The following is a 15,436-nucleotide window of genomic DNA, read 5'->3' on the forward strand; positions in this document are numbered from 1 at the left end:
TTCCCTTTGTGTTCATCATTTGGGTTAATTACTGGAAGATGGTGGTTCTGGCCAAAAGGAAGGACTTGAACTAATTCTTACTCAATAATTCTCTAAGATCTTTATATAAGGGGTCATCACAAAGTTCATGAAAAGTAGGTATTATAAAAACACTATGGGACCAGCAGGTGACGCAATGGCGATGTCACTGGACTCCTGTGTAGAACTGCGGTTTGAGTCCTGGACCCAGTGACTTAAACTCAGGCCAAGTGTGTGTGCGTGTGTGCCCAAGATCCCAAGAGAAGAATGGGAGAATGGAGGAGAAGGGAATGCGGCGTGGCCATCCCTGCTGGGGGATGATTTCTCACTTTCTGTGTCTCTGTCCAGCGTGCGCACCCTGTAGCCAAAACCTCTCCAAAAACAAGAAAACACTATGGGAGTCAGCAGGTGGCATGGTAGTTAAGGCCCTGGACTCACTGGTCAACCATAGGTCAAGTCACGGATCTAGCGCTTGTTTTCTTACTTTCCCTTTCTGGTTAAATTAAAATAATAATAATAATAATAAATAATTCTTAAAAAAAAGAAAAGAAAATATTAGAAGGGCCCAGGAGGTGGTGTGGTGGTTAAGGTGGTGGACTCCCACATGACTGACTGCACTTTGAGTCTGACCTGGAGGCTTGCTTTCTCACTTTCCCCCTCGCTCTGGTGAGCACATGTACCCTACGGCAAAATTAAAAAATAATAATAAATAAAATTAAATAAATCATTCTTTAAAAACAAAAACCAAAAAAACACTATTAATGGATTTTAAATTTTTTTCCCACCAAAATAAACTCATACTTTGATTCTGTTTTTCTATGAACTTACTAAAGTGCCCTTGTATTTTCCTGGCTTAATACTTGGTGTGCATTGATTTAATCTGATTTTACCCTGTACTGCTTCAACTGAATAAAGAGTTGAGGTTGTAACAAAGTAATTTTCTGTAGAAGTCTTAATGTTATGAGAGTTGTTATTCTGTATACTAGTAGTAATAAACTTAGTATAAAAAACTCACATCTATTGGGAACCAGCAGTTAGTGTAATGGCTATGTTGCTGGACTCCCACGTAGTCAACCACGGTTCGCATCCCGGACCCAGTGGCTTAAAACTCACGCTGGGCGCGTGTGCATGTGTGACCAAGCTCCCGAGAGGAGAAGGGACTGCGGTGTGACCATCCCCCCTGGGGGGTGATTTCTTGCTTTCTGTCTCTCTGTCTCTCTCTGGCGAGCGCACCTGCCCTATAGCAAAAACCTCTCAAAAAAAAAAACAACCCAACTCACATCTATTTAAGAACATGGACAATCCCATGACTTTCGAGTTTTTAAATTTGAAAACAGAATGGGGATAGGAAATGAACAAGTTAGGCTGTCCAAAAATATCGTCAGACACTGATTAAGCATTGTCTTGACTTTTACCATTTCGCTGATGTGAGCTGCATCTCAATTGGCTTATCCCTCTGTAACATCTTCACAAAGATCTGTGGTAACAATTCTCCATCAACCAAAACTACAAATAAAACAAAAAGAGGTTAAGGAAATTCTTTAAATCTACAAAGTTTATAAATGAAATCATGTAGGTGACACTCAAAGTTCCAGCCTACCATTTACCAGGGTCATCGATACCTGGGGGTTTTCAAAAGCTAAAACTGAGAAGCATTTCAGCGCTTGCATTCGAACCTGTAAAGATGAATGAACAAAGAAACAAAATGCGTTATTTTAATTTTGCAAATATGAATTTTTAATATCTCAAATCTAAACTCTTGAAGAAATAACTATTAATACTTAAATTTACCTATAGGCCTCACAGGAATAACATTAATACATGTGTATCTGAAGAGTTAAGTAAAAGTTAAAATTAATAAAAATTTACACTTAATTTTGAAATGCAGAAAAGAAAAAAATGAAGTAGCAATTAAAATTGAACCAGATAAATTCTTAATCAAATACAAAAGAACACTGTACAAAATACAGTATTGGTAAGACAAAGGGAACCTAAGAACAATTAATTACCAAGTGCTTTTTTTTTTCTTTTTTTGGAGAGGTATTTTTTGCTATAGGGCACCTGTACTTGCCAGACAGAGAGACAGAGACAAAGAGACAGAAAAAGAGAAATCACCCCCCCGGGAGGGGTAGCTATGCCGCAATCCCTTCTCCTCCATTCTCCTCTCGGGATCTTGGACACGCACGCACATGTGCCCAGTGTGAGTTTTAAGCCACTGGGTCCAGTACTCAAACTGCGATCGACTACATGGGAGTCCAGAGACATAGCCTTACGCTAACTGCGGTCCCATCAAGTGCCTTTTAATTAAGATATTTCTTCTTCCCTAACTATAAACCAGAAAACTGAAGGCAAGGAAGAGGGAAAAATTATTCCCACAAATGGATATGGGATGGGATGGGATGGAGATGGGGGCAGGAAACCAAGTCAGGAAACAATGCTACAATAAAGTTTGAGAAGAACTAAGGTCAACACATCTATGAACTACGCTGCTGTTCCTCCAGACTTGGGCACCGTGCCGAGGTGGTACCAAGAGCACAGTCCCCTGACCACATGCAGTCGTCTTATGGTCTGCAGGGCTCGTCTGCCCGAGCTGTTACACTTCACGCTTTCTACTCCGTTTTCATCAGCTGATCCAGTCCTTACCTCCAAGTCCGAGTCCATGTATAACACAGACTTTAGTGGGACCTTAGTTCCACTTAAGAACGGAAGGCAGGCACTCAGAGGAGAGGTAGCTGGGGTGTGAAAGAGCCCCGTTCCTCATCCAGTCAGCGCTCTGCAGCAATCACAGCTGCTCACAGGAAGAACCTCGAGCGTGTTTGTGACATTCTGACAGTGGAGCAAGCCTTGGCAAAAGACTGTTACCGGACACTCTTCCCTTTAATTACCTCTAAGTTTTAAAATCTGTTATAGTAGATAAGGAAGTCTAGTGCAGAAAAAAAAATTAAAAAGAAGTGGGGGAAGAGCAGAGGGAATGAATGAAGCCAGAGGGTGGTGAAGTAAAGGGACAGTAGACAGCCACCCCACAGCTGCCTCCTGGCATGCAGCTGCTGACCGCCTCCGGCCAAGCACGGTACCGGGCAGAGGGAGCAGCTCTCAGCACACGCCTCCTCCCCTGCCCCTGGCTAGATCTGAGCTGGCTCCATTTCCATTCCTATCCTTATGAGCTCTTCCCCAAAACCACACTTTGGAGGTCGGAGGTAGGGAGAACCTACACATTAGCAGGCCCTACCTGAAATCAAGCTAAGGACCAAAGGAGCAGACTCGGATGAGTACAAGAAGATACAAACGCCTGCTTTCTGCTCTGCAGGAAACGCCTGCGCACGGAGCTCTGATGTGACACAATAAGGACAATGTCCCAATACTTGTTACAACTTGCTAGGTGGACAACAGTGAATGGCCACATTTCAACTCAATGCTTGGCAATGCATTATATTATGATGCCATTTATCTACATGTGAAAGATAGTAAAAAAATTCATTAATAAGCCTGAAAACTCTTTACTTTTCAGCTCAAAATACAAACAGAACACATTTTAAGTGTATATGTGAGTGTGTGCTGTAAGTCTGGTCACTACAGCTAAATAAAGGTCTCAAACATGGAATCCAAAGCCGTCCCTGAGACAGCTAGCCACTGCTTCTAGACACTGTGAGGCACCACTGTGAGCAGAGGCTTTGGCGGTGGGACCTAACCAGAAAAACAGGCCATACTATTGAATGAATGACAATCAATGCAATTAATAGTATAATCATATCCCCCCAAAATGCAAAGACAGTTTTTTAAAAAGCATTCTGTAAGTAAAATAATGCCCTATAATATTTACTGATAAATACTACTTTCGATCACAACAGCTATGGAAGAAGCAATAAAATCATGTGGTGCCCTTTCCAGAAACTAAAAAGAAGGTATAATTGGCCATAACTGTGAACAGCTTACTTTGTAGGACAGTGAGGTTAGTAGGTGAGCAATATTTTGAACTGCACCATGGTTAAATAAAATTGTTTGATGATCTGGCCCCTGTAAGAAAAGAGAATACAATAATACGTTAAGAAGAGTAACGAATGACTCATTCCAATAAAAGCACATTTACTTGAAAGTAGAAAACGACATTCACTACAGTGTAGGATTTTCAATTTCCCTTTGATTGCTACAGTCAATCCCGAAAGCAAAGAGGACAGCTTTCAGTCCTGCAAGGGGCTGCCACACCTCACCTCATCCCAGCTCTACGCAGCTGCCTCCTTTCGCCCAGAAATAAGGAAGGCACGCAGAAGCTGTCTTGGCATGGGTCCTGTGCACTCAGGAGACGGCAACCACCACAGCAAAGAGTCGCTGTGCACTCCGTGCAGCCCTGCCCTCTGCCCACAGAGACTGGCACAGTCCCTCTGACCTAGGACGGAGGAGCCAGGCAGGGAGCCCTGGAAGTAACTCGAGAGGGACCGGGCCAGAGCCCAGCCTACTCCACACGACAGGGGGTCTGAGTAACACTCAGTGAGGAGCACAACGCTCAGGAGCTGAGAGGTGGACAACTTGCTGCGGTTTCCATATTTCTAGCTCATTTCTCTTTTTAAAATAAGCAGTTCTTACAGTGAGAATGTAAAGAAATGCAGAAGTGTTTTCTACTGTCAACGCACGCAGGATCCTTAAAAGAGCAGAAGGTAAAGGCCAAGGCAAAGCTTCAAATTTGCCACAGTTCTTACTTATTCACTTTATGTCTCACCTCATCCAATCGATTCGTGAAGTCAGTTAAAGCCAAGATAAGGATGAGATTTAGTGCTTATCATTATTCAGAGGAGAAACACACATTGCCAAAATGCAGACTATCGGTCTGGGCCCACCCCAGGAAACTAGTCACTGGTATAAAACAAATGCGCTCAAACCAATCTCTCTGGCTTACTATTTAATCAAGTAACAATTATCTTGTAGATGCTCATTCTCAGGGCAAAGCATCCCTCATCTGAAGACAGAAAATGAGGTTCGCACTTTGGAATAACACAGCAGCCAAATTCTATTTTATAGCTAACATTCCCCTAAACATTTTATAGAAAATTAAGAGTTCTTAAAAAAGAAAAAAAAAAAAAGTCTTCAACGATTCTCTTAATTTCTACATTTCTAACTTCTCATTTAATTTTTAATCACTACAGAATATTCCATGATTTACTTATGCAAACCCTGACTGTCTATTTAATTTCCTCTACTTTTTTTTTTTTTAAGAGGGATTTTTTTGCTATAGGGTGCATTCAGGAGGGACAGAGAGTGAGAGAGACAGAAAGCGAGAAATAACCCCCTGGAGGGATGGCCAGGCAGCAATCCCTTCTCCTCTTGGAATCTTGGGCACACACGTACATGTACCCGGGGTGCTTTACGGCGCTGGGTCTGGGACTCGACCACGTGGCGTCCAGCACCGTAACTATTTACGCCATCTGTCCGTCCCAATTCCTACCCTGTTACTGTCATAAACAGTTTTGGTGAGTATCGCTGAAGCTGTACCTCAGTGCAGATCTATACACTATGAGGCAAAATTCCCAAAACACAATGGCTTCATATATTTATAGTTAAATATCGATCTCGAATGGTGCAAGCCTGCTTTTGCAATAACTGAACACACTGACATTCTCAGGGCACAGGACTAAGTGGGCTCCCTTTCCTCTCACTCATCCACGTATCTACGGTTCCAATAAGAGGAGCTATTTATAGGTACTTGCTATGTGCTCAACACTGCTCCAAATGTGTTCCTGGCATAATTTCATCTGAAACAATGGAGTCCTTGGCTTACTCATTATAAAGACAGTAGTGGAGACTACATTGGGGGAGCCAAGGAAGAGAAGAGTCTCCTAAGAACTTGACCCATTTTTTTTCTTACCTAGTAACTAGAATAAATGATAAAAGGAACCTAAGTTAGCCTTGGCTTACATGTCAGCACTGAAGATAGTTGCCTTCCTCATAAATTATGACATCCCAACTTACTGGCACGGCTTGGCCGAATGACGGTGTGGGCAGAACACCACCTTGGCCTCTTGTACCTCACTGTCCTTCCACCGCTGTCTGCAGCCAGTCCGCTCCCCTGCCTTGAGGTGACCTAATGCTAATATTTTATGTGATTGCCAGAGGGTACATAGGCTCCCAGGAAGAGAGAGGGGCAGAGGAGATGAGAAAGCACTCCCCAGTGGACATGGTCACAGAATCCCTTCTCCTCCAGTTCTGCATCCTGTCAGGGTTTGGGGCACACCTTCTCCGGGTGTGTGGGCCTGGACTGAACTGCAGTTGACCACGTGGGGTCCAGCTCCCTTAACACTTGTCTACGAGGCTGGCTCAGCCATTAGATTACTACACATTCTTTCAAAACGTTTCACACACCCGTGAGTAAATAAGTATATTCTTTCCTGTATTTTAATATAAGCATTAAGCCTTTATTTCCTTTACAGTATATCCTAGAGCTCACTTGCATAAATACAGTTTTCTCATTTCACTTTTGGCCTTATTCTATTGTATGACTATCCCATTGTTTACTTAACCAGTGCTCTATACAGTTAGACATTTCGTCTTCAGTCTTTTACAAGCATCACTTCAATTTGTACCAGTGTGCATGTATTTCTAAGTTTGTTTATTTCCCCCATGAGAAAGAGAGACAGAGACAGCTCCCCAACAGGGTCTCTGTCATGACCCCCCTCCAGCCGCAGGCAGCTCCAGATCATGAGTAAGCAATTGCCTGGCACACTCAGGGAGGACTGGACCCCAACTGGGAACCCTCCCCTGCGAGGCAGCCTCACAGAACATCAGGTTTACTGCTGAGCCACTACCTGGTCCCGTATCTTGCATTCTTCTGAGTCACTTACAGAATGTCTTATGTATCAATGATAATGAAAAGATCAAGCACACTGCACTTTTTCTCCTATGCATAATTGTTCTGCCCTCACACGATACTTTCCTTTCTCTCTTTCAACGTCTGCCTCAAAGATAGCAGCAAATATTTGTTACAAAAGCTCTTGCTCCACTTGAGGTTGCGTGTGGATTGTGTAAAATCAATTGCAAAGGAGGAATTAGTGGCTGAATGAGCTAAAGGAATGCTACTCTGGTTCTTATTACGTCTCTCGTCTTTCTCCAAATCAACCTGCACATACCTGATGGTTAATGAGGCAGTATTCCCTATGTGGGCGCGATCTCAAACTCTAAGATAGGTCTTAGAAATCTGAGACATGGGAACCAGCAGTTAGCGTAATGGCTATGTCGCTGGACTCCCATGTAGTCGACCGTGGTTCGCGTCCTGGACCTGGTGGCTTAAAACTCATGCCGGGCGCGTGTGTGTGCGTGCCCAAGATCCTGAGAGGAGAATGGAGGAGAAGGGATTGTGGCGTGACCATCCCCCCTGAGAGGTGATTCCTCCCTTTCTGTCTCTATGTGTCTCTCTGTCTGTCTGGCGAGTGCACGCGCCCTATAGCGAAAACCTCTCAAAAAAAAAAAAATCAGAAATCTGAGACACTATTTTTTTTTAATATTCGTGTAAGATTTCTTTAATTTTACTAGTTACTATTATTTAAATTGCTACAGGGCACGTATCCTCATGCGCACAAGAGAGAGAGAGAGAGAGAGAAAGACGGAGAGAAAGAATGAGAAAGCAAACAAATTGCTAGGTCCAGGACTCGAACCACAGTTCGCCATGTGGGAGTCCAGTGCCTTAACCACCACGCCATCTGTTGGCCTCATGAAACACTATCGAGAAGTAACAATAATTTAGAAGTTAGAATTCTAATAAATATAATTACTAGCTTCTTGTGTTTCTTAAATCATAGAGAATTTCAAAGATATCATTAGGATTAGCTTATATCACAAATACTTTAGTAATAATACCCCCTTCCACTTTTTTGGTTTTGGTGAATAAGGACTTTATTTCAGTGATGCCAGCACTGGGGAGAAAGCAGACAGGAGTCCATAAGTGTCTTAACTACATGAGACAAAGTAAACTGTACAGGGGAAGAAATCAACATGAGGTACATCTGGAAGCGAAGGGCAAGGTATTCACTGTCCTGGGGCAGAATCACAAGGCTCCCCCGCAGGGACAGACCCCTCAGCAGCCAATCACTGCTTAAGGCAGTTTTCCTTCCAGGCACGCAGGGCTGGACCAGTCTGGATCCCTGTGAGGGGCTTACCGAGGAGCGCAGTGGTAACCCGACCAGACCCACAGAGGAGGTCTCGGGATCATGTCTGCCTGTAACGCTGGCTGGCTGGAGGAGACTGGAGAGCACACAGGAAGACCCTGTGGAAGTGCCTGTGTCTGTCTGTGCTGTGTGGCGGTGGGACTGGAGGAGCAGGACACAGAGAAACCACCCAGGTGCTGTAAGCCTGAGCATAACAATGGCTGTGCAGGGTCAGAAACTGTTTCATGGTCTGGCTCTTGCCTAAGTGTCTTTCTTCCCCAAGTATATAAATCTATAGAATACTGATACCAGTGTAAGCAAATTAGTCATGTAAAGCCTTGCCCATTTAATTTTAGCTGAGTGGGTACCTATGAATGAGACTTAAAATTCTATTATAGGTCTTATTTAATTGGGGCCTTTACATTAAAAAAAAAAAACATGAAAAAATATGTATTTTTTATTTGCTACAGGGTGCCTGTGCTTGCTGGAGGAGCACGAATGAGAGCCGGGAAGTAAGAAAGCACCCCTCCTAGCGGATGGCCACGCTGCACTCCCTTTTCCTCCATTTCTCCTTCGGAACTCAGGGCATGCCCACACACACCTAGCCTGGCATATTTTTCAAGCCTCCAAGTTTGGGACTTGAATTGCACTGTCAGCCATGTGGGATCCAGTTGCCTTAACCACACTATTGCCACCAGCTAGCCTCAAATAATTTTTTTTTAAGGTTTTGGCCATAGGGTGTATGTGTTCACCAGATAGACAGAGACAGACAGAAAGGGAAAGTGAGAAATCACCCCCAGAGGGATGACCACGCCACAATCCCTTCTCCATTCTCCTCTTGGGATTTTGGGCACACATGCACATGCATCTGGTGTGATTTTCAAGCCGTGGATCCAGACTCGAATCATGGCTGGCCATGTGGGACCCAGCGCCTTTACCACCATGCCACCTGCTGGACCTTGACGCTGGAAGATTTTCAATGAGTCATGTAACTCTGGGGGAGTCTCTACTTACCTCCTCCTAGGGGCTATAAGACATCTTTCTGTTGTTGGAAAATACTAGATTTGTTGATTTGAGCTCATTTTTGCCCAATGAATTAAAAATATAAACAAAACAATACAAACAAACAAATGCAAAAACTGTCATCGTCTTAAAGCCTTTCTTTTGCCCACTTCAAAAGATTAAGATATTGTTGGAGATCCCTGGTCCTATGAGTTGACCCTCACACTGTTAATATAATCAAAGAAAAACGTTAAGTACTTCTGAGAAAAACCTTAAATTTTAAACGTTGTAAATAGAACTGAGTAGGCTGTAATACCCAGCTAAGGCTTGGGAAGCAGTTTTAATATTTAGAGTACAATGTAGGTATTTTTCCTGAAATTGAATGATTTAGCCTTCATGTATGTGGGAAGCTGCTCTAAAACAGCAGAGGCCTGTATGTGCTTCTATTTTGGAATGCAGGTGTTCTTTTCTCATATCCCTCCTTCCCTGCAGTTCCCAAAGCTCTTCACTCGGTGCTTATAAATAAATGACAGGAAGGTAAGTAATGCCCTCTTGAAACACTTCTAGGATCATCAGAAGACTCACCAGAAGATAAACAATTATTTGTGTAAAATCAAGAAAAATCTCAAAACAAAACAAAAAAATCACCCATGGCTATAAAAGAGGACGCTAAATATATAATCTATGAAGCAAAATAAGGAGCACTTCATAGCACTCTTCAGTTGAGGTTTGAGTCCCCTTTAATTTTATTTTTTTTGGGGGGAGAGGTTTTTGCTATAGGGCACGTGTGTTCGCCAGAAAGACAGAGAGAGACAGAGAGACAGAAAGCGAGAACTCAACCCCCAGGGGGGATGGCCACGCCACAATCCCCTCTCCTCCATTCTCCTCTCAGGATCTTGAGCACGCATGCACACGCGCCCGGCGTGAGTTTAAGCCACTGGGTCCAGGACTCGAACCGCGGTCGACTACATGGGAATTCAGTGACATAGCCATTACGCCAACTGCTGATCCCAAGTCCCTCCTTATTTTTAATTGCCAGAGAATGTACGTACTTATCAGAAAGAGAGAAAACACCCCCAGTGGGGCAGAGTCACACTGAAACCTTTCTTCCTCCATTTTTCTGTCCCATCAGAATTGTGGGTATGTACACATGCCTGGCATATTTTTCAAGGCAGCTTGTCAGGATTTGAACCGGATCCAGCTCACAGTGCAATGGACTTAACTACTATGCTATGGGGATAGCTCGTGAGCCTTCTTTAAAAATAGAATACTTGACTTTGCTATAGGGCACGTGTGTTCGCCAGAAAGACAGAGAGAGACAGAGAGACAGAAAGCGAGAACTCAACCCCCAGGGGGGATGGCCACGCCACAATCCCCTCTCCTCCATTCTCCTCTCAGGATCTTGAGCACGCATGCACACGCGCCCGGCGTGAGTTTAAGCCACTGGGTCCAGGACTCGAACCGCGGTCGACTACATGGGAATTCAGTGACATAGCCATTACGCCAACTGCTGATCCCAAGTCCCTCCTTATTTTTAATTGCCAGAGAATGTACGTACTTATCAGAAAGAGAGAAAACACCCCCAGTGGGGCAGAGTCACACTGAAACCTTTCTTCCTCCATTTTTCTGTCCCATCAGAATTGTGGGTATGTACACATGCCTGGCATATTTTTCAAGGCAGCTTGTCAGGATTTGAACCGGATCCAGCTCACAGTGCAATGGACTTAACTACTATGCTATGGGGATAGCTCGTGAGCCTTCTTTAAAAATAGAATACTTGACAATGAGTAGACAAGAATTTCTCTTGTTTCTCCTTATCGGAGACCACTTAAAATAATTTCTGACAACGTGGAAACAGAAGGTATGTGGAAAATCACAACACACTACTGGCAGGAGTATAAAATGGTACAATCTCCATAAAAGACAAGAGGTGATAAATTACAAATGCACTCAGCAATTGACTCAGCAATCCCGTTTCTCATGCCTTACACACAAGCTATCGTTCTAGAGCTGTTTTGTAAGGGCATGGCTAGAAGCAACTTAAATGTCCAAGAGACTAGCTAAGTGAATCATCGTGCTCGGCACAATAAAATAGTACGCAGTTTTTCTGTTAGAAAAGAATCAAGCGCCTTATGTACTGATATGAAATAGCTTTCAAGACATGTTAAGTGAAAATGCAAGGTGCAGGAACCAGCAGGTGGCAGAGCAGCTACATCACTGGACTCCTACATAGCCAACAGTGGTTCAAGTCCCAGTGGTTTGAAACTCACGCTGGGCGTGTGTGCCCAAGATCCCAGGAGAAGAATGAAAGAGAAGGGATTGTGTCGTGGCCATCCCCCGGGGGGTGGGGGTGATTTCTCACTTTCCCTCTCACTGTGTCTGCCTCTTTCTCTCTCTCTCTGGTGAGCGCACGCCCTAAGGCAAAAATCTCTACCCCCCCCCCAAAAAAAAAGCAAGGTACAGGACAGCATGTACTGCTGTTTTTTGTTTCTTAAAGAGAGACTTTTGTATAGGGCACCGTGTGTTTGCCGGAGAGAGATAGAGACAGAAAGCGAGTAATCACTCCCCAAGGGGATGGCCATGCCACAATCCCTTCTCTTCCATTCTTCTCTCGGGATCTTGGGCATGCACGCACATGTGCTAGGCATGAGTTTTAAAGCTGCCTGTTCTGGGAGCCCAGCGACATAACCATTATGCCATCTGCTGGTCCCTGTATTGTTTTTTCAAAGGAAAAACTACATACGTAAGTCTACTCATGTACGTACAGATTACCTGTGGAGCACACATAAAGAAGTCACATCTCTCAGGGCATACGAGACCGTACGCGACAGCGAACATCCCTCTGGCCCTTACTTTACAGCAGTGTGAGAAGATCTGGCAGATGTACTCCTGCGTGTGCCGGGACCTGCTCAGCAGCGCCATGAGGTGCGGGATCACTGTGGCATCCTGAAGGCAGAGAGGAGAGCAGAGCGGCGTGAGCTCAGGCACCTCAGCACGTTAGACAAGACGCTGCCACGGCCAGTGTGCGGCCCAGGCTCCTGTCATAACCTCGGGGCACTAAGTCTCTTTAAGGAACAGAGCAAAACAAAAGCAAGCAGTCATCGAAACCTGGCAAAGGACAAGGGAAACATGGTTAATATTCATCCTGGATGACAAAATACAAGAACACGAAATTCTCTGGGACCAGCAGTTGGCGTAATGGCTATGTCGCTGGACTCCCACGTAGTCGACTGCAGTTTGCGTCCCAGACCCGGTGGTTTAAACTCACGCCGGGCACGTGTGCGTGCGTGCCCAAGATCCCGAGAGGAGAATGGAGGAGAAGGGATTGTGGCATGACCATGCCCCCTGGGGGGTGATTTCTTGCTTTCTGTCTCTGTCTGTCTGGCGAGCACATGCGCCCTATAGCAAAAACCTCTCAAAAACAAACAAACAAACAAAAGAACACGAAATTCTCGGCTCACAATATAACACTAATTCAGTAACACTTCACAGGAATCAGTTCTGAAGCCCCAACGTGAGCTAACTAAACGTAGCTTTCAAGAAGGAATTACTATACAAAGTCAAACCTGGCGGTTTCGATCTCAGACATGCTGTGGTGACTAGCAACAACGTCTCACGGTTGGCTGTTTTCCACCTGCACCAGGCAATGTATATGATTAGAACTTCTCACATACAGCCCTTCTCAGCCCCCTGCTGACACTTAACATACACTGTGGAAGAGAAAAAGGAAAAAGAATCAACCTACCCTGCTGTGGGCTTGTCCAAGAACTTTCCTTTTCTTTTCAAGTTTCTTTCTTTCTTCCACAAAACTGAGAGATGGTCTCCCGCTATGATCCCCGCTCTCAGCCAGGACACGGCTGCATGTGCCTGGCATATGCAAGCCACCAGGACTGCACCTGCGATACTCCGCACGACGCAGCTCTGCTTAGCAGTAAGCAATGGCTGTGCCAGCGAGCTGGCCCCTCAACAATGTCCTTTTATTTAATACAATGCAGAGGAATTAGAAGTTGAAGACGACTTGGCTCAAGTGTCATAGTTAGCACTACCCTGAGTCCCACGCTTCTCAAGTCTGAAAGTCCTGCAAATTCCCAGGGGATGTTCGGATGTAAAGATTCTCATCATTCCCATCCTAGGGGGACCTGGAAGTCTGCATTCTAACTAGCTCCCAAATGGGATGCTGCTGCTGGCCCACGGACCCACACTTTGACAATCTCACAGAAGCCAAGCAACAAAGGGCAAGGAAGGACTTAAAAGAACACCTCTGCTGGGATGAACGATGTAAGAACAGGTACATAATCTGTGCCAAGGTACCTGATTGATAAACAGAATTTCAAACTAGAAAGCCTGCTCTTTTCTAACTGGCTTGTCCCGTCTCTGGAGGCCTGAGTTGCTTTAACAGCTGGTCTCTACACAATCCAGTCCAACTCCCAGAAGTCCGTTAACTACACTGACACAGTGCTATCAGTTATCTCACCGACTGCTACCTCTGAATTCTCTGCTGTCTCTGAAGTGCAAATCTCTGGGCATACAACTGAGAAGTCTCCTAGCTTAGATACTCACATCTAAGTTTACCTTCCCTGGTCTTAATTCTTCTCATGCAGCAGTAGCACGACGCTGAGAAGCTGACCCACATGGGGCAGGTGCAGGGTCCTGTCTGGAGGCTTCCCTGTGCACTAGGTGCACACGTGCCCAAAAGCTGGGGTGGCCCTGACCTTGTTCAGATGGGTCCAGTTGTGTTACCACTGCACCACCACCTCGCCCTCCCGAATCTTCTTTTTGGGGGTCAGGGAATTTTTGCTATAGGGTGTGTGTGCTCACCAGAGAGACAGAGACAAGAGAGACAGAAAGCAAGAGATTACCCCTCCCACCTGGGTAGATGGTTGCGCTGCAACCCCTTCTTCATTCTCCTCTCAGATTTTGGGCACGCAAGCACACGGATTTGGTGTGAGGTGCAAGTCACCAGTTCTGGGACTTAAACCATGATCAACCACATGGGAGTCCAGTGCCTTAACTCCTACACCACCTGCTGGTTCCGAGTCTTTTTATTTTTAAACAACCTGTAAAATTCCTCAAGGTCTGAGACTACCTTCCATTTTTCACAAAGCCTACATTTAAAAAAAAAAGTTTATCTTATATTTTCCATGAAAGAGACAGAAAGAGAGGGAGAGAGACAGGCGCCCACAACAGAGTCCCTAAACCATGGCTCACCCCAGCCTCGGCCAGCATGGTGTGCACTGGGAGAACTGGGGAATGTGAACTCAGCACCTTCCCACATGCGTCCGTTACCACAGAGTGCTGCGTTACCACTGAGTCACAGCTGCTGGCCCCACACGGCAGAGAACATGTGACACTTGCAAATAAGTAAGAACGCAAAGACTTTCTGAGATTTTTCTACATAATGCCATTATGATGAGTTCAGAGATGCTAAGCAAATTAGGTGGAGGCTGTTACTGAAATGTTACAACTCGAAAACCCTAAAGGCCCAGCTGCAATGGAACAAGTGAAGCTACACAGAGGCTGTGGTCCAGATCCCAGACTGTGAATCACACTGGGCACGCACATGCACACATACACCCACGACTCTGGCTGGCTGGAGAGCCAGGGAACTGTGGCATGACAAGGCCCTGTCAGGGATTCCTGTTTCTCTCTCTCTCATGAAAGAAATAACACTTAAAAACAAATAAGCAAATGTCTAAAAACTCACCGTATACAGCAGCTCCTCTGGGGTGACAGGACTGGTGAAGATGGTACGCAGGCATCGCAGACAAGCTTCAATGAACTTTAGGTCTGGAGACAGCAGTCCTTTTAAAAGAAACTAGATATGAGACAGTCTTTCAACCAAGTTTTAAAATACTGCAAACAGGTTCTAACCTTCACTCAGGTAAAAACAGCATATCCCTACATACCTTGCAGTAAGGCAGGGATAATATGGCAGTCGAGGAGAGACTTGACATTGTTCTCAGTACCCATAGCAAGACTTCCCAGCACCACTGCGCATTCGGTTTTCAGCTCCGTGCTGGAAGTTTCTTGCTGAAGCAAGTACAACAATCTACAAAGAAGGAGCTTGATAAACAAAGAGACTAAAAAACATTACACAAAATTAAAGTAACATGACAGAGAAGGGCTACCAAAACATCCCATGGACAAAAATACGGTTGGCTGAGCTTATGTGACTTCCACTGGGATATGAGGATCTGTTTATATCATCTGCTATTTTAATAAAGAAACATCTGAGAAAAAAATCTAGAAGACTTTTTTTTTTTTTTTTTGTACAGGGTACAAGTCTT

The 15,436-nt window shown here is 44.7% G+C and overlaps 1 protein-coding gene across 2 annotated transcripts in view; it reads right to left on the minus strand.

Annotated features, from left to right (window-relative positions):
* The window catches only part of ARMC8 (armadillo repeat containing 8), a 122,762-nt gene that overhangs the window by 90,419 nt on the left and 16,907 nt on the right, over positions 1–15,436 (minus strand). Inside the window, exons 3-8 of one of the 2 annotated variants that reach the window (XM_014591443.2) lie at positions 15,056–15,198; positions 14,854–14,951; positions 12,003–12,095; positions 3,952–4,032; positions 1,619–1,694; positions 1,434–1,524 (exon numbers count right to left, since the gene is read on the minus strand). In XM_014591443.2, coding sequence (XP_014446929.1) covers positions 1,434–1,524; positions 1,619–1,694; positions 3,952–4,032; positions 12,003–12,095; positions 14,854–14,951; positions 15,056–15,198 — 582 coding nt within the window. The other variant, XM_014591444.2, reaches the window with a different exon arrangement.

This window comes from Tupaia chinensis, unplaced genomic scaffold, assembly GCF_000334495.1.
Source record: "Tupaia chinensis unplaced genomic scaffold, TupChi_1.0 Scaffold000574_1, whole genome shotgun sequence".
Lineage (NCBI taxonomy): Eukaryota > Metazoa > Chordata > Mammalia > Scandentia > Tupaiidae > Tupaia > Tupaia belangeri.